Below are 17,795 nucleotides of genomic sequence, written 5' to 3'. Positions count from 1 at the left end.
CCCTTATAATTATGGTACTGCAGAAGGCATCACTCTATATAGAATAGCGCGCATTAGATTTTTTGCCTCTGATAATAGCTCGAAAAACTGCAAGGACCAAATTAAATAATTCATATTAATATTAAAAATACTTTCAATTTGTTTTTTTCCAAACACAAATAATTCTTGCCTCTTGATAAGATTTGTGGAGCATTTTTTTCAAATATCAGAATCTTCCGAGTATTTTTTAAATAAATAATTTTATTTATTTATTTACTTTTACAATTAACATTGAATGTTTTTATAACATCAATTCCTCTAGTTTTTCATCTCAAATTTAATTCCAATTGCTTACAAAATATAAATTTGTACGTTTGAAAAATTTGCTCCCGAAAAACTTTTCCTGCTGTAAATAAATGTTAACGGTCACTGGTTGATGGGCTGATTCCTATCCGCTTCTTGTAATCTATTCCTTCAAACCAGACAGGGTTGACCAGCTTGAACTTCATCGAAGTGGCCAGATCGAATTCGTGTTCGAGTAAGGAAAAGTGCTTGGCCAGAAGTTGTTTCATTTGGACGGCCATGTCAGGCAGACTCTTGATCTTCTCCACGCCATGACCTGCCGTGCCCAGGAACTTGTAAAGTCCGAAGCTGCGCTTGTCAGCTTCGTTGTTGGTGTTTTCCTGTTTTTAAAAAATTAAATTATACTTTTCTCTTAATTAAAAAGCAGTTTACTCACATTGAGTAGGAAGTGGAGAACATTTCTAAAGGAAAACTGGTAGACAATGGGGAGTTCCGTGCGTTTCAGATTGTCCTTCAGAAGGAACCTTGTGCGTGAGATTTTCTTGGGATCATTGAAAGAATCGAACATCTTTTCTGAAAATGAACATTTATTTTAATTTCATAAAATTAAGAATTTAAAAATTTTTTAACTGACCTGAAATGTACAAATTCTTTTTGATGGGCGTCAAGAAGCTGAGACCAGGGCTGAGAAGCACAAGGGGTGGTGGTGGTGCGTTGACCCTGCGAGCCATTCGTCTTAAATCGCTCTTCAAATGGTTCTCCAGACTAAACTTTTTCAAGTCATACTCATAGAACTGGAAGAAAATTGTATATTTTTGTAAAAATAAAGTCATTTAAAATTAAACCAACCTCCAAGTGTCTGCTGCCCTCTCTGAAGGCGCTGTAGATGAAGGGTGACTTGACGCAATAAGTGCAGCCGTCATCTTTTTCCCACAAAGTTCTTACAGAACCTGGAAAATATTATTCATTCAAAATACTTAACCGATGTAAATTTAATTCAAAAAAATATTATCCTAACTTTAATAAAATATAAAATTGTTTACTTATTTTAATGTTTAAGAAAATTAAAATTTACATTTCGAACAGCAAAAATTTCATCTATTTTATTTTCAATTTAATCTATGAAATAATTATATTGCAGATTTGAGATTTAATTTATGAATTAAAAAAATTACTGACGATCTTTGGTGTCAAACTGCTCGCATCCCACATGGAAAATGTAAAAGTTTCTTCCAGAGCGCTGCACCTCAACAGGGTTGTCCGGAAGCCGTTCGGGCGCAAATTCCTCCTCTTCTTGCCTCAGACTGTGTTTGTGTTCACGCATTTGATTAACTTCAACACTCCTCCGATTTTCCACTGGACGAGTGCTGGCCAGTCTGGCTTCATATCTAATTTTTTTCCCATAAATTAATAAAAAATGATTTTTCAAATTATTTCAATTTACCGGCCAACGTTTTTCCACCGGAGTGGCAAATAGACTGGCCTTTTCCTGATAAGTCCCTTGCGTTCACCATTTTTTACCCTGCCAAACATGTAGACCTGGAAATCTGCAAACAAAAAATCAAGCTTAAATCGAAAAATACTTCAAGTGATAAAAATTTTAGTCCTGAAATTAAATATACAAAAAATTTAAAAATTGAAATTCATAATAAGAAACAGGAAATTGCGTTTCATAATTTATTTTCTCACCATAGATGTCAAAGTCGTGCTCGAAATTCATTTGATCTTTTTGCACACTGACCATGGTGTCTGTGAACCGCTCATTTTCCACGTCATAGAAAAACAAGAGGCTGAATGTTTTCTTGGATATCTTGACCTCAGTTTGGACCATGAAGAAAAGAGGCTGTTTTTCCATTTGCTTCCTGGCCGAAAGTATCTTGGAAACGTCCTCAAATAGTTTGTCTGAAGGTGAATATTTTCCTTTCAAATTGCTGCAAAATAAAAATTAATCAAGTTTTTTATAAAAAAAAATTCCTTAATTTTTCACCAAAACTATCAAATATAACTTACAAAAAGGTCATGGAGATCAGGTGTTTCAACTTCCAGCTCTTTTTGACTATTTTCGATTTCGAAATCAGGAACCTGAACTGGTTTGTTTTAATCTTGTGCCAGTCGACGAGCGAAAGCGCCGCTTCCATTTGTCCCTCTCGGCCTTGCATGTCAAAGTTCAACCATCCCATGGCCGCCTTCAAAACCTGCAATTTTTTATTGTCAATTTCATTTTTAAATTCTGAAATTAAATTACTCTTTTACCTCAGTTTCCGAATTGCAGTCCAGGTACCTGCGGTTGAGCATTTTCTTTATTGTTTCGATTTTCATCCTCTTGAATTGGCGAGTTTTGCGGAATTCACTGAAAATTCCCACGGCCTTCCTCAAACATTTCTCCTCCAAAATGTTGTTTCCAGTGTCGGCAGCAATTTTGCGGTACTTTGAAATGTTCCGCTGTGTCATGGTAATCATGGCGATTTCCTCCAAGTCCACTTTGACCTTTTTAATTTTTGATAAAGTGAGAAGTAAGTAAAAATTTTCTTATTTACCATGAGCATTTTCAAAGTTTGGAATATCTTGGGACTCATGATTATGTGGACGGCAAAATACAAATCCAACTTGCTCTTCATTGCTGCCGTCAAAAATAACGTCACGGATTTTGTACAAAAACCCTGTAAGCGGAAAACAATTTTCTTTTACAAATTTAAATTTCTAAAATAATTCACCTTCAGTTTGATGCTGTCTGAATTTGCTTCTTTGAAGTTACCACGAAGCATGGCATCAAAGAAGAGGCTAATTTCACACAGAAATTTGACTTCTGCGGTCACAACTGAATTGTCATCGAACACCAGGTCCACTTTTCTCTCAGAAGTTCCTGCAATTATTAATAGTTTATTATTTTATTTGTTGAAAAACTATATTAAATCATATTTTAATAGTTTCACTAAATTCTTAAAAAAATTTGTTCCAACAACTCGCGTTTATCATTTTAAATTATTAAATAGGAAAAAACTTTCAAAAAATTTATTATTTAATATTTAAAATTATTTTTAATTGGCTTACGTTTTATTTGCAATGACCTTGCACTTTGCGAAGTTCCAAATAGTTCATTTTTGAACATTCTGACTGAGCAATAAAAGAGATCAACGAACGTGGTTTTTTAAAGGAAGCGGAGCAAGAATTTTTATAACACTCGAACAGAAAGTGAAGCGAAAATTCCATGTGAAAAAGTTGCCTTAGATTTTGGTATTTTAATAAATCAGTAAAATGCTTAAAATCGCTCTTTTAATTGACATGCAAAATATTATAAAATGTTCTGCGAATTTGTACCAAATTTTTTTTATCCTCCTTAATTTTTCCTCATCCGAAAAAAAAACAAGAGAATTTTCAAGCGGGTTGCGGACTTATTTAGATTTATTTACGAAAATCAGGTGATAATTACACATCTTTTGACGGATTTTGGCGTGGAAAAAACTTGAAAAATTTCCCGTAGTTTTTACTTAAAAATTTAATATCTCGGGTCCTATTTGAGATACAAAAATGCGGCTAGAATCAAAAATTTTCTTTTTACCTCTTCTTCCAACCTGAGAGGTCAAATGATTCAAATGTTAAAGGTCAAGGTCATCTTCTAGGGGTCACATGTACACAAAAAATATGGGAACATCATATTAAAAATTCAGGATGGCATCTTTTTTTATTAAAAAACTAAATCACAAAGTTAAGAAGCCGTGAAATTTTCACATTTTGCCAATAATCTAAAATTTATTTTTAGAAAAAATGCATCTAATATGGGTAAATTTATTTACTTTTTGACGATTCATGCCAAAATTATTTTTTTTTTTCAGTTTTAACGAATTTTTAACTATTTTATAAGAATCTAAAAAAGGAACCTTCCTGAATTTTTAATTTGTTGTTCTTACATGTTAGAAAATAATTTCAGCCAGATTTGAGCCCAATCGAAGGTGGCATATATTTTTTGTTCATGTGATTCCTAGAAAATATGACCTTGTCCTTCGACCTCTGAATCAATTGACCTCTAAGGGTTGAAGAGGAGGTAAAAAATATTTTTTGATTCTACCCGCATTTCTGTATCACAAAAAGAACCCGAGATATTCAATTTTTATTTTAAGTCGACACTCCGCGCCAAAATCTGTCAATTTTTTTTTTTACATTTCGGCTGTGATTTTTTGCCAACCGACCTCTGTGCTTTGGCTTTATTTCATTCAAAATCTGTGTTGTTAGATTGGAAATTGGACGAAATTAAAATAAACGCAACAAATAATATTTTTCACAACATTATAATTCCTTTTGCAGTAGAAAAATATGATAAATGAATGAAATTTGGATGCGAAATCTCACCTTCTGCCATTGCAGCTCGATTCTCCTGATGCTCTCCACTGGAATTGTTCTCAGCTGTTCAGGCGAGAAGGAGATGCGGCAGATGGCAGATGCGCGCCCTCACTCCTCACTCTGAAGCGACACCTCAACAACAGAACACAACAAAAATCTGAACCGGCACTTGCAAGATAGTACAAAAAAGGCCCGCAAGCCTCGCATCAGATTGTGCGCATGTTCTTCATATTCTGCAAACTCCCCTCTTCGTTATCAATGTGTTGTAGACAAAAAGCCTTCTGTGGACAAGAGCGCGCTTTGGCCAAAAGGCCGTTTTTGTCAAGGGGTGCCTCACAAAATGTCCTAAAGACAATGTCCTAACGGATATTATCCTAAAGATAATGTCCTACAGAAAATATCCTAAAGAAAGGTCAAAAGGTCTTCTGTCCTGTCCAGTAAAAAAGAATTCTCACCAAAAAACCTCTAGTTTAAAAGCTTTTTGTCCAAATGCTCGGGCAAAAGGACTATTATTATTTATTTATTTTTTTTTTTTTTGCTCTTGGGCCGCATATATTCGAGTCGGTCTAATAAAATAAAGCATTAATTGATTAGGCTAGAGTATTTCATTATAAAAAAAACTATCCTACAATCCAATTGTGATTTAATTAAGAGTTAAATATAATATATATCAAAAACCTTTTGCTTACGAAAAATAGCTAGACTTGTGTGGGAATTATTTAGAGTTAAAAATTTGCTCCGTTAGATATTATTTTTACTGAAATTAAAAAAAGAAATGAAATTATTTTTTAGAATAATATTTTGATGAAAACTATTTACAAAGTAAATTATATTAAGTGATAAATTTATTAAATAATGCAATTTTATCACTTAGAATAAAATTATTCATCATATTTAATTTAATTATTATCTGTGAATTATTATTAATTAAATTTTTTAAATTCACTGGGGTCAAAGGTCAAACCAAAAAAAATTCACCGTCTTATTTTTTTCATCTCACTGAACACCAAAAATTATATTTTTAGAAATTGTTAAAAAGTTGTTATTCATTAAATTAATTGGCTGTTGTGGCTTTAAGTGGAGAGGATTTTTGCAGTTTTTTTGTGAGATGGCTTTTTGTTCCTTCAGAAGGCTTCTTGTCCACAACATGCATTTATTTTAGCGTTCATTTGGTTCTCATTAACATTTATACAATAAATTTCCTCGATAAAATCGAGATAAATAATTAAAAATGAAAGTCAGCGGTTCGTTAAAAATAAAGTAATAAATCAATCCATAATTGTTTAGCACACAAGGCCGGTTTAATTTTTACTCAAAAACTTCTTTAATTGTGAATCATACACCGTTTGAAGACGCATTATTTTCTACGTACAGGTTGCGGAGAAATAGTCGCACTTTTTGAAATTGGCGAACTTAGTGGAGCAAACGGAGCCTGCAGAAGAACAATTATTTTTGATCGATGAAATGAACAAAAAAATCAATCAAATGAAAATTACACACCTGTCTTCATACTTGGACAGCCCTGTATTAAAATAAAATTAAAGATCATTCAAAGTTTTAATATAATTCTATGAAGTGGACCAGAAAGTCGCATGAGAAATTTAATAAATATTTTCTTTTAACAAAAAATCCTTCCCAATAAAAATTAATTGCTTTTGTGAATGTTTCAATTAAATTTTTTTTTTGCAAAAAATCAAATAGTTTTTAATTGATTTGATTTATAATTATACAATAATAAATTATATAAACTTTTTTTCCCGGATTAATTTTTTTATTTTTTACCGTGATGAATTTGCTGTTGATGCACTGCATGTAGACGGCAGGGAAGGTGAGACATGTGCGATAATTCTTCGCCGTCACGGTTTTGTTGTCAGTCGCTTTAAATATTATCTCAATTATTATTAAAAATTTTATTAATTTTCTAAAAACTTCAAACCTTCGGCACACGTTTGGCACGTGCTGTGAACAGACTCGAAAAGTGTCAACCAGCTCGTCATGCCTTTCAACTTGGTCGTCAAGTTTGTCTTAATCATGTCATAGTTCAATGTGTCGTCACTATTGATCTTTTGAAATTAAAACTCCAGCTTTAGGAAGGATGTCGATAAAAAATTAAAAAAAAATTGTACCCAAGAAAAATTGCGGAAGACGCACTCGGCAAAACACTGGATTTGAGAAATAAAATTTAAATAAATCATAATTTATTTTGAATATTTTTATAATACAAATCTGCCCGAGTCCATTTGAACTGGAATTTAATTCTGCTTTGAGAAGGAAATTTGGAAAAATAAAATTCAATAATACGTTTGCCCTTTTTCGCACTGACGCTGAAAGTATAGTTTCCAGAATCGGCCTTGTTCAGCACGTAGGACTTCATGATTCTCATATTGGCCGCTGATTTGTAGCCGCAGCCCGTCAGCTCTGCCCTCTCGAATAAATTTCCCGGGTTCGTTTTGCAACAGTTGTCAAGCATATCCTTTTGAATATGATTAAAATCAAAAATTTTCGATTTAATTCTAAAATATACTTTGAAGTCATATTTTGCACACTCCTCGGCAGTCTTCACTTTGGCACTCTAATTACGGAAAAGTAATTTAAATAATTCTGAAAAATTGGGAAATAATTTACAAGGCCTGAAGTGAAATATAGGGCAAGAACGAAAGATAATAACCAGAACCGCATTTTGCTGTCGGAAAACTGAACTGCGCCGAATGCAACGGCGCGGTTTTGCAAGCGGAAAAGCGGAAGTCATCAGCAACTCACAGGAAAATAACGAGATGCGATCGCGGGAATACCTGATAGCCTTGGGATGTATCAAACGTCAAAAACCATGTTGACGTGGGTTCAGCAAAACAAAATTGCGTTCCGTCACACCACTGTGACTTTTTGACGCGCAAATTTTTTTAATTAAAATTTTAAATGATCACTGAACTGATTTTCAATTAAAAATGAGAAAAAAAGCAATTTTCTAAATGAAATTCAACGTGTTTAATGTTTATGAAAAAAAATCCTCAATTTATTTTGAAAAAATTCAGATTTATAATTAAGTAGAATCTAGAATGTTTTTAATAAATAAATTAAAAGTAGAAATTTGAACATTTTAGTTCATTAAACCAAAAACAAAACAATTTGTTTTCACAACTAGAGAGTAGAAAAATTACAGTAATTATTGAAACAAATTTGAATAAAACCAATTAAAAAACTTAATTTTTTCCCTATAAAATCAATTAAAGTTGTTCTTAACGTCACTGGCGATACATACAAATTAAGATATAATTAAATTCAATCATAAATTAATTATGACCGATCCTCTCTCTTTTGCCTAAAAATGGTTGTAAAATATTTTTTAAATCAAACTTAAAACTGGAAACTTTGGAAGATTTTTTCACTCTTCATTCTCGGCAAGCATGTTTGCTGCAGGCCACTGAAAAAACCATTTCCTGTCTCTCCCTATATCAATGGAATAAATTCCTCAAAACTAATGACACAAATTTTCTCTCTACATGCTTCTTGAAATTTATATATGAAGCATTCCTGAAGTTAATAAAATTAAAAAATTACCCAGGGAATTCAAATTAAAATATGATTTCAATATGAGGTCGCCTTGATCAATTGAAGCAAGTTCTGCAATTAAGCTGTAAATAATAAACTTTCAAAAGTTGCAGCTGATTTTTTTGTTTAATTTAATTCATTCCAAAGGGTTGCTTTTAATCCGGCACCCAGCTTAATTAATGCAAGCCGTCGGTATTATGTAAATAAGGAGTAAAGAATGTATAAAGAGTTGCATAAGAGAGCAGATGGCCGGCGGCGAGTGTGCGAAAGAAAGTGCGACACCCATCGAGAATTATTATATGCAACCAGCAACGTATTAATTTAATTTCCTGCAACAAGAAAAGCTGCTGCAGGTGAACGTCTTGTGTGCAACGAGAGCGAAAGCAATCAATTCGAAACGGGGAAGTGGATTAAGTGTCAATTTCATTGAGGGGAAAACCAGAAAGAAAATCTCAAAATTACCATGTAAAATATTATAAATTGTTTATTTAAAAAAACTCCTGTAACACAGTTCTATTTTGGTCCATCAAAGATATATATTTTTTTTAGAACTCTTCACCTAAAATGATACTTTTTTTTAATAAATAAGTGCGTTTGCGATAAAAGCTTAACATATAATACAGAGGTTCAACTTGTGCGTATATAAAAAAGATGTGTGAGTGACAATGGTTGTGTTTAATTACAAATCGCGAAAATGGTTGAATGATTTAGCATAATGAATTGCGCAAGACTACAATTATTGGCCACTGGGAACATCATGTTTTGGCAGGGCGCCTCGGTTAATCGATTTCGAATTTCACTTTTTTTTCTTGTACTGCTGAAGCTGGTCCTCTTCTTTCGCTCCCCCGAGACGCCGCGATTCTAAAAAAGGAAAAATTAATTATTAATTTATTCAAAACAAGTCGAATCTAAAAATGAGGAAAAATATTAAATAAGTGTGTACAGATTTTATACATAAATAAATATATAAGTTTAGTAATTTATACAGGTCTGCTGGACCGAAAAAAAAATTGAAAATTTTCATTCCAAAATCAAATTTTAATTTGAAATGAAAATTGCTTCCGTTTGGTCTGGCTAAAACTTAAATTGCAAAATGGATAAAAAATCAATCAGATTATCAGAGATGAAATATTTATTATGTTTGGTTAATTTTCGAGGATGAAAATTAATATTGTTTTCTTTATAAAATAATTTTGGTCTGAAGGTAAAAATCCAAGTTTTTTTTATTTCATTCGGCTCATAACTTTTTATTTTCTTGAATCAGGAAAAAAAAGCGATACAGCTCTTTAAGAGTTCAATTTAACTTCTGAAAATATAAATTAAATAAATTAATTAAGTTTTTAATGTTTTTTTTCTTGGATATATCAACGAAATATTATCTCAATTTGTGAAAACAAAAATTTTGATTCAGAGAAAGTGGATTTTTACCAATTTTTTGTCAATTCGAACTTACTTTGAGACGAAAATAAATAATTAAATAATTTAAATCCATTAAATTGTTGCAATTCAAGTTTTGGTCAGAATCCTTTTGAAGAATCACTTAAACCGGAAGTTTAAAATGATACAATTTATCTATATTTGCAATTTTCTGTGATTTTTGATGAGTAATGCAGTGGCTGATGGTTATGCAAGTTGAACGAACTCAATGAAATGAGAGGTGAAAGTTGGTCAGTGCCGTAGCAGCCGGTTTTTTTTTAGGTAGGAGAATTATGGCATTATATAGAGAAGGGCGTTTGTCTCGTCGTCGTCTCTGATTTTTTTTATCCTGTTCCTTTCGCCGACGCTTTACTCACGCGAGATGATGCCGCTTTAGTGGTAGAGGTCGTAGCTGAGGGAGGGCTGGATATTGACCTGGACAGGCTCGTGCTGCCTGTAGCTGTCGTCGAACTGGCCGAAACTGTCCTCCAGGGAACCGCCGTAGGTCGGGACAGCATCTGCACCGAATTTTTAAATAAGCGTGTCAACCGTTTCTGGTCATTTCTATAAACTGCTTTAATTTTTATCAAATTTAAGGTGGTTTTTTTATTTGAATTTTTTAAATAAAGTTGAAAGAAGAAAATAAAACAAAAGTTTGCTGAAGATTTTGAAATGTAAAGAAAACATAAAATGCGTAAAGTCACAAACAAGGACATGCAGATTCAAAAAAATTAGTCACAGTCTGGAGTCGGATTTTTTGATTAAATTAGAACATTCAGGTGGAAATAAGCAAAGCGATGATGATGGAAGTGATTTTTTTTCCAATAGGAAAGAATTGCAACATAAATTTGTATAAACACAAAACATGCAGAGATGGAAAGGAATAGAAAATGGTCATTTTGGAAGGGAATTGAAATAATTCAAGAGAATTATTAAAATGTAAAAATAATGACAATAATAATAAAAATGATAGGATACACGTTAAGGAGAAACACACATAGTTAAGAATCATGCGACGAATAAAAGTAAAAAATATGAACACAAATATAGCACACAAAAGAATATAGACTTCCCCACCAAAGGAAAAACTGAATTTTGAAGAATAAAAAAATTGAAAAATAAAAACCAATTGATGCAAAGATGTACAAAGAAAATTTAAAGCATAAAAAAAATTCCTGAAATTGAGAATATTTTTCAAATAGAAATAATTAAATTAATATAATTTATTATTTAAAAAATCCAAAAAATTTAAATTTATCATAATTAAGTTGATTTCTTTTTAATCAATATCAGTTTGAAATTTTTACATAAATGTCTACAATATCTACAATGAAAATGTTCAAAATTAACAAATAAAAAAATTAACAAATAAAAATTTTAAATTGATCCTTTTTCAGAAAAGGGTACTTACAGGGCTTGTAGGCGACGGCAGGGGTGGAAACGTAGGCGGGGGCGGGACTGACGGTGTGCAATTTGTGGGCCACGTGGTTGCTGACGGCGTCGGCGGCGCCGACGGCCAGGTTGGCGGCGCCGTGAGCGGCGCCGGCAGCGATGTTGGCGGCGCCAGCAGCGGCACCGACGGCCAGTCTGGCGGCGCCGTGCGCAGCGTGTCCGACGGCTCCAGCGACGGCGCCGGCGGCGCCGGCGACGGCGTTTCCGGCGGCGCTGGCCACGGAGGTCGCAACGTTGACCTTGGCCAGCTTGGCCTTGTACAGGGAGTTCAGGACGCCGCCATTGTGAGCGGGGGCGGCGGCGTAATAGGAAGGTCCGGAGGAGACGTAGGCGTTGGGGGCGCCGTAGGTCGCGACGGGGGCGGCGTAGGCCACAGAGGGTGCGTACTACATTTATAACAAAAAAAAATTAAATTGAAAATAGAAATTTCTCTAAATTATTAAAAATTTTGTCTCAAATTAACTTTAATTTCACTGAATTTCACTTAAAACAATAAAAATGCTGTGATTTAATCTGCTAAATTACCAAGTTAATTTAAGAGAAGGTTTAAATTTAAAATCTGTAGAGTGTAATTGATAATTGACTATTTTAAACTTAACATTGTTAGAAAATTTTAAACATGACATTGCACGAATAATTATGATTTGTTTGAAATATACAAATTTAAATTTAAATAATTCAATAAACTTCTCAAGTTGTGAGAGAATAAAAACCTTGGATTTAAATTGAATATTGGGATTTGATAATTAAAAATAGACAATTTTTATAAACATTTTATCTGAAAAAATATGTGTTTTACCAATAAAACCTTCAAAATCCATAAATTGAAATTAAATAATAATCAAATGATATTATTTAAAATGAAAAATTAATATTTTCTTTTTGTGAAATTTCCAGATGAACTCACCGAGAGTTTAGGGGCGGAGTAGAGTGCCTTGGAGGCGACGCCACGTCCGAAGTCGGCCACGGTCTGTCCACCGCTGGCGATCAGCTTGCCCTGGGCGGCGACCAAGTTTCCGGCGCCCTTGATGACCTGACCCTTGACGGCGATGGATCCACCGGCGACGGCGCGGGCGGCGGTGAAGATCGCGTTGATGATGGCCCTCTTGAAACCCCACAGGTCAGCACCGTGGGAAGCGGGATAGTGGTCCTATTTTTTCAAAAAACAAAAATAAATTAAAGAATTTGATAAAAAAATTATTCACTACACAATAATTCTTAATTCCTTTACGATCAGAATCTGTGATTTCTGGAAATTTAATAAATAGTTTATAAATGAAAATCTCGATCTTATTTAAAAAAATTTATATTGGAAACATTTTTATTAAAAATTAGTTTTGTAAAAAAAAAATTAATTTAAGTTTTAAAAAAAAATTCATTTTCAACATAAAAAACTAATTTTAGGCAATTTTTATTAAACTTTTATATTTTTTTTTCATAAAAATTTATGTAAATTTTTCTTACAGGCACGTGAGGCTCTTCGTAGGCGTAGGCAGGGCTGTAGCTGGAGCCGAAACTCCTCTTGGCGTGCTCGTTGTTGTCCTTCTGCAGGGCGGCGTCCAGTTGGGACGTCTCGAGCAGCAACTCAGCGGCCTCGTCTCTCGGCTTCAGGGAAGCGGCCGCCGCGACGCTCATCGCCGCACAGACCACGGCCAGACACATCAACTGCAGGTTTTCAAAACAATTTATGTTAATAATTCTCTAGCAATTTTGACCGCGAGCCAAAAACCGATTAATTTTCATTCGACGTTTCATTTCCGAAAGCGCTTTCTTTCATCCGCGGCGCTTTGCCAGCAAAACAAACAGGCAATAATTATATGTGCCTAAATTATTTTCACCGTGAAATTTCAATATAATTTCTCGAGACGGGCCTTGACTTTGTGAGGAGAAAGTTGCAAATTTTATTGACCCAACCCCGCGTCTATGCGGTTCGCGCATAGATTTCCGAACATGCTTGATCCACGTGGGAGAAAAAAGTCGTTCGACTTGACCCTTTAGTGTGAATTTCCCCATTTGGATCGATTCTATAATATTGCAATTTGAGCTGGACGTCTAAATTATGTGGGAGAATAGTTTAAGCATGAGTTTTCTTGATAAGAAATAAAGTAATTTAAAAAAAAAAATCTACAAACTTAAGTAGGCTCTTAATAATTTTTGTAATCAAAAAAGTTCACAAAAAGATGTTTTTTTTATCCAAGAGAGGCAAAAATTGACAATTTTGGTCAAATAATTAAAAAGGTTAATATTTACTGACAAAATTAAATTAATATTTCTACAACTGAAGGCTCCTTTAACTTTAATTTGTTAGATATTTTGAAATAAATAAAGAAAAATTAAAATTTTATAGTTAAATTATTCGCCCCTTGATCCTAATTTGCTTAGTTAACTTCCCTATTTTTTTATTAATTGGTTTTTACGCAAATTTTCATTAGATTATTTTCAAATCATTTTTCCATAGGTCAAATTTAATTTAAAAAAATTGCTTCAACACTCAATTTTTCTGATAAAAATTAATTTTATTTAAAAAAAATTACGTTAATTAAGCAAAGCATGATTTCTATAAAAAAAAAATTGATACAAATCCCTTTATATTAATATTTTAATGTCGATGTTTATTTGCATAAATTTTCATTAATATTTAAAAACAAATTTTATTTTAAAAATGAATTTATGTAAATAATCCTTGAAAATGTTACTTGGTGATTTGTTTTTTTGATAAATAAATTGAATTATTTAAAAAAACCTTAACCTTGTCTGATTGTGAGTTTGATTAATTCTGTAAAATTTAGAATTGATTAATTTCTCCTCTTAAAAGGAGCCTTGACGCCCAAAGAGACAAAAGTTCTGACTTTTATTTTTAGAGTGCTTTTTTTCAATTAATTTTATCTTCAATATAAAATGACTCACTTAAATTTGGCTAGGTCACGTCACTTTTTATTGAACTGCAGAACCAATTCGCCAGGTTAGAAAACGATTTTCTTGTTTTGCATAGAGATAAATAATCTTGGGCGTGCTAACGTTATATTTTTTCTGTGTCTCAAGAGAGCGGATGGAAATTTCGTCACCACGCTCCACATTTGCCGCTGACCAAGAGCTCGGTCGGTGTCTCGATCTGGTTGCCCAATGTCTGCAGGCGATGGGAACAATCTCGGCCACCGACTGCACAAATTGGCGCGTGCAATAAAATGAGCCGAGAATTTCAATCAGAGACCTTCCAGCGTTCGCAGAAAAAAAAATGAATGGAAAAAAGAGTTAATGGATTTTTAAAAATTATTGCAGATGGACAGTTTGTCCCCCGAGGGAGAAATTATATTATTTGGTCTAGTTCGGAATTATATAGGATTGGTCACGGTCAGTTTCGTTCAAGGGCAATGTTTGGAAATCCGTCCGGTCTGGCTCGCTCAGGAATTGGACCAATTATATTTCCAAATGTTTTCGGATGAGAAATTAGCATTGAACTTCCATTAAGAAATTAGAATTTTGAAATTATTTCAACAGGAGAAACTTTAGTACTTTTAAGATCCAATATGAAATTTATTTTAATTACCAGCAATTATTGTTTTTAAATAAATATTCGCTGTAAAAATATGAGTGAAATTAAAAAAATTCAGAATATTTTTAATTTAAAACATCGGAAGTTGTTAGCACAAAATCTTTGTCTTTTTAATCCAAAAATTAAAAGTTTTCCTAAAAAAAATTAATTATTTTTTCTATGTATATTTAATTTATTTCTGACCAAACAACATTATTAATAAAAATACCATTTTTTTATAATCGAAAGATTCACAGTTTTTGGGCTTTTTAAATCTAAACAAAAGTGCAGCTTCTCTGCTTGATTGTAAAAAGTGAGAGTTTTTTTTACAGCAAATTGAGTGCAGATCATCATCGGGAGAAAACTTTGCTTCCAAATCGATTCGAGCCGTTTCACCAAAACATACACTACGAATAAATAAATAAATGGAAGTAGAGCGTGAATTGTCGTCTTTTATATTGCAAGTCAAATTGTCCGCAGCATTGACGCGTTTACTGCGTTTATGGAGTAACGAGAGCATTACCGTCACTGCCACGGCCAACAAAACAAAAAAACAAAGACGGTAAAATAAAAAGTATCAAGATCGTGCTCACGAAAAACCATCCGTCAGGCTCCATTGATGCGTCCAATTGATGTGAGAACAAAAGATTAAGTTGATAAAAATATGAAATTCAAAATAAATTTAAATATTTATAAAAATGTTAATTAATAAATTTTTTTTAAAGAAATTTTCAAAGAAAATATTTAAAATTGTACTAAATGAAAAAAAAATTAAAATCTTATTGAATCTTATGAGATTTCGGAAGATCTGCTACAATTTTTGGGGCTTTTTTGACCAACAATTAATTTTTTCCGAATAAATAAATTCATTTTGTGCAAAATATAATCATTTATCTTGTAAAATAAACTGATTAAGTAAAAGAGTTAAATACTTCTCGTATGAATAACAAAATGGAATTGCCAGTTGCCCTACTTAATTGGATCGAATTGCAATTTTTATTGTATTAAAAACATTCATTTCACGCTTGAATTATCTCCAAGCATTTCCTTCCTTCGAGACCCACTCGAGTGCGATTACGAGACATCAGGATTACGTCAACTTATTTTATATATTTATTGAAATAAAATTAGTTACTCAGAGACGAAAAGTGACAATATTGACAAAACTTTCACAAAGAATTTAATAGGATACACGGCAGTAGCACACTTTGAGATTTTTTACTTCCGTTCACTTTGTTAGTAAAAGTGATGGGAAAGGGCGCCGGATGCAACTGGATACACCACGATTTACTTTCAGACTGAGAAAGGCTCTTATATTTGCACCGCAAGTCATAAAGGTTCTTCACTTTTCCAAGCAATTTTATAATAATAAATCAAAAAAAAAAATTAAACTGTTGAGAAACAAGGGTTCGTGTTAATTATATTATTTATTTTTTGTTTAATTTTTTCCTATTCCCCGAAATTAATTAATCTTTTTTCTGGGAGTGGTGCCGATTTGGTACAAGGCCAAATTAATTCATTTACTTTTTGTCGTTAAAACGCGTACGGCACCTGTTTTTATTTCTTATATATGGTGCATAATTTTTTTTTCCGCTTTTATATTGGGCGTTAAATTGCGCAAGTGGTGGATTCGAAAAAAGAATCAGAGTATGATATAACTCGTTCTCGCTCGGCTTCCTTTCACCGCGCCCGAGATATTTCGCTGCAACCCACATGCGTGCATAAAATATACGCATGGCTTATAAGCGGCGGCGGTGCGCACAATTAAGCCAGAAAATCGGTGGCGAATGTCGCGTGGCGAAATCTCATGCTTTTTCAATGGCATGTTGCGTTTGAAACCGGAGAGAAAAAGTGCTTCGTAAAAATAGGAAATGTAAACAAAAAAATATGATAGAATCAACGCACAAGGTTGGAGTAATTAAAACACAATTTACAATTCCGGTTTTTAGTCAAAACAGTCGAGGAGAAAGAAAAAAATTTAAAAGATTAATTTATAATTAAAATGTGAGAACTTTGAATTTTATCGTAACTTTATTTTGATTAATCAAAGAATGCTGCAAAAACTTAACAATCAATTTTGGTCAAAAATGGAAAATCTCCACGAAAGAAATTTTTGATCGGGAGGAAATCAGTGCCTTTTAAGGACTCCTTATTGACATAGTCAAATCAAGTCTGTGCAACAATAGAAGCAATTTTGGGCAATTATTGCAAATTTAACAAACCAAAGTAAAGACTTGATTTGACTATGTCAATAACGTGTCCTTAAATTTCTGAAAATGCAAATTTTTTACTCCAGAGTACAAAAATGAGGAACAAACAAACAAAAGATTTGATACGACTTATCAGAAAACGTTCCTTCAAAAACTTTGTGAAAAACCTTTAATTTTCAATTTTTAAGTAATTCTTTATCTTTACAATCTATTTTTAGTTGATTTTGTACACTTGAAGCTCCAATTTGGAATAAATAATATTTAATTGTAATAAGTGGTGGTGTATTTTCCACCAAATCAGTTTTTCCCTCTCAACAATTAATTGTCTTTATATCAATGTAAAATTTCAGCAACAATTAAAAAAACTAATTAATAATAACAGTTTTATAATGTTATATATTTGCCTATAATAATTAAAAATTGAAATTAATTTATAATTTGCTGCTTTAAAAAAAATTAATCATTCAATTAAACTTAAAACTGCTTCAATTAAATTTAATTCTTCATTGCAAATTATTTAAAAAAAAAAAAAATAGCATGACTTGATGTAATGTGAATTAAAAAATTTCCAATTTACATATAAATCTGAATTATTTCATTGCATTTAAATTTCCATTAACGATTTTTTAATTCATATTCTTAAAAATCACTAATTTCAACGAACTATTTTAAATCACGACCTTAATTATACAAGTTTCAATCCACTTTATGAAATTTAGCGAAACAAAAACATTGCTAATATCAATGCAACTCACCTTGTTCATCTTGGCAAAGTGCGTTTAGTCCTCTGTGTTCTTGGTACCAAAATCCTAGCACTGGCACTTTTCCCTGCTGTCGCGATTAAAACTGAGACCATTTTTGCCGGGCGCCGGTCTTATATGTAGAGATGCAGGTGCCTCTCCTCCCACCTTCCCTCCGCAGTTCCGACGAGAGTGAGAGTTTTCCTCTCTTACTCGAGCTGTGAGATAATCACGCATATTCACAACTCGCAAAGAAAGCGAGTCTGGCCGCCGAAC

The 17,795-nt window shown here is 32.8% G+C and overlaps 3 protein-coding genes across 4 annotated transcripts; all 3 read right to left on the bottom strand.

The window, feature by feature from the left end:
• Window positions 1–249: 249 nt before the first annotated feature.
• On the bottom strand, window positions 250–4,786 carry LOC132204324 (uncharacterized). The gene is made up of 12 exons (XM_059632777.1): window positions 4,630–4,786; window positions 2,997–3,145; window positions 2,820–2,942; window positions 2,536–2,769; window positions 2,293–2,477; window positions 1,972–2,213; window positions 1,727–1,829; window positions 1,462–1,670; window positions 1,132–1,232; window positions 917–1,076; window positions 719–855; window positions 250–662 (listed from the first exon to the last, which is right to left on the bottom strand). The coding sequence occupies exons 1-12, from the start codon at window positions 4,637–4,639 to the stop codon at window positions 399–401; spliced, it is 1,917 nt and encodes a 638-aa protein (XP_059488760.1). The 5' UTR covers window positions 4,640–4,786; the 3' UTR covers window positions 250–398.
• A 1,105-nt stretch (window positions 4,787–5,891) lies between these two features.
• LOC132204468 (uncharacterized) lies at window positions 5,892–7,317 on the bottom strand. The gene is made up of 9 exons (XM_059632987.1): window positions 7,246–7,317; window positions 7,145–7,192; window positions 6,922–7,093; window positions 6,843–6,865; window positions 6,747–6,782; window positions 6,557–6,683; window positions 6,403–6,497; window positions 6,121–6,142; window positions 5,892–6,052 (listed from the first exon to the last, which is right to left on the bottom strand). Exons 1-9 carry the CDS (start codon window positions 7,297–7,299, stop codon window positions 5,985–5,987), a joined length of 645 nt encoding a protein of 214 aa, XP_059488970.1. The 5' UTR covers window positions 7,300–7,317; the 3' UTR covers window positions 5,892–5,984.
• Window positions 7,318–8,627: 1,310 nt separating this feature from the next.
• Window positions 8,628–17,655, bottom strand: LOC132204676 (cuticle protein 16.5-like). Of its 2 annotated transcripts, XM_059633311.1 has the most exons (6): window positions 17,535–17,655; window positions 12,502–12,702; window positions 11,945–12,187; window positions 10,997–11,423; window positions 9,963–10,103; window positions 8,628–9,030 (listed from the first exon to the last, which is right to left on the bottom strand). In XM_059633311.1, the coding sequence occupies exons 1-5, from the start codon at window positions 17,541–17,543 to the stop codon at window positions 9,979–9,981; spliced, it is 1,005 nt and encodes a 334-aa protein (XP_059489294.1). In that variant the 5' UTR covers window positions 17,544–17,655; the 3' UTR covers window positions 8,628–9,030; window positions 9,963–9,978. The 2 variants fall into 2 exon arrangements, with proteins under 2 accessions (XP_059489294.1, XP_059489295.1); XM_059633312.1 differs by lacking the exon at window positions 9,963–10,103.
• Between the last annotated feature and the right edge of the window lie 140 nt (window positions 17,656–17,795).

The sequence above is a fragment of the Neocloeon triangulifer genome, unplaced genomic scaffold (assembly GCF_031216515.1).
Source record: "Neocloeon triangulifer isolate White Clay Creek 2 clone unplaced genomic scaffold, ASM3121651v1 ptg000022l, whole genome shotgun sequence".
NCBI lineage: Eukaryota > Metazoa > Arthropoda > Insecta > Ephemeroptera > Baetidae > Neocloeon > Neocloeon triangulifer.
The sequence above is the reverse complement of the archived record's forward strand: the minus strand, read 5'-3'. Positions and strand labels throughout refer to the sequence as shown.

Excerpts from the sequence above, each read along its gene's own strand:
- LOC132204324 (XM_059632777.1), bottom strand. Across the intron at positions 1,830-1,971 it reads GCACGACTTTGACATCTATG|ATTTCCAGGTCTACATGTTT; the intron begins GTGAGAAAATAA and ends TTTTGTTTGCAG. Across the intron at positions 1,233-1,461 it reads GCAGTTTGACACCAAAGATC|GTTCTGTAAGAACTTTGTGG; the intron begins GTCAGTAATTTT and ends AATATTTTCCAG.
- LOC132204468 (XM_059632987.1), bottom strand. The coding sequence starts at position 7,299 with ATGCGGTTCTGGTTATTATCTTTCGTTCTTGCCCTATATTTCACTTCA. Across the intron at positions 6,498-6,556 it reads GTGCCAAACGTGTGCCGAAG|CGACTGACAACAAAACCGTG; the intron begins GTTTGAAGTTTT and ends TAATATTTAAAG. Across the intron at positions 6,053-6,120 it reads CTGTCCAAGTATGAAGACAG|GCTCCGTTTGCTCCACTAAG; the intron begins GTGTGTAATTTT and ends GTTCTTCTGCAG.
- LOC132204676 (XM_059633311.1), bottom strand. Across the intron at positions 11,424-11,944 it reads ACTCCGCCCCTAAACTCTCG|TACGCACCCTCTGTGGCCTA; the intron begins GTGAGTTCATCT and ends TTATAAATGTAG. Across the intron at positions 10,104-10,996 it reads TGCCGTCGCCTACAAGCCCT|ATGCTGTCCCGACCTACGGC; the intron begins GTAAGTACCCTT and ends AATTCGGTGCAG.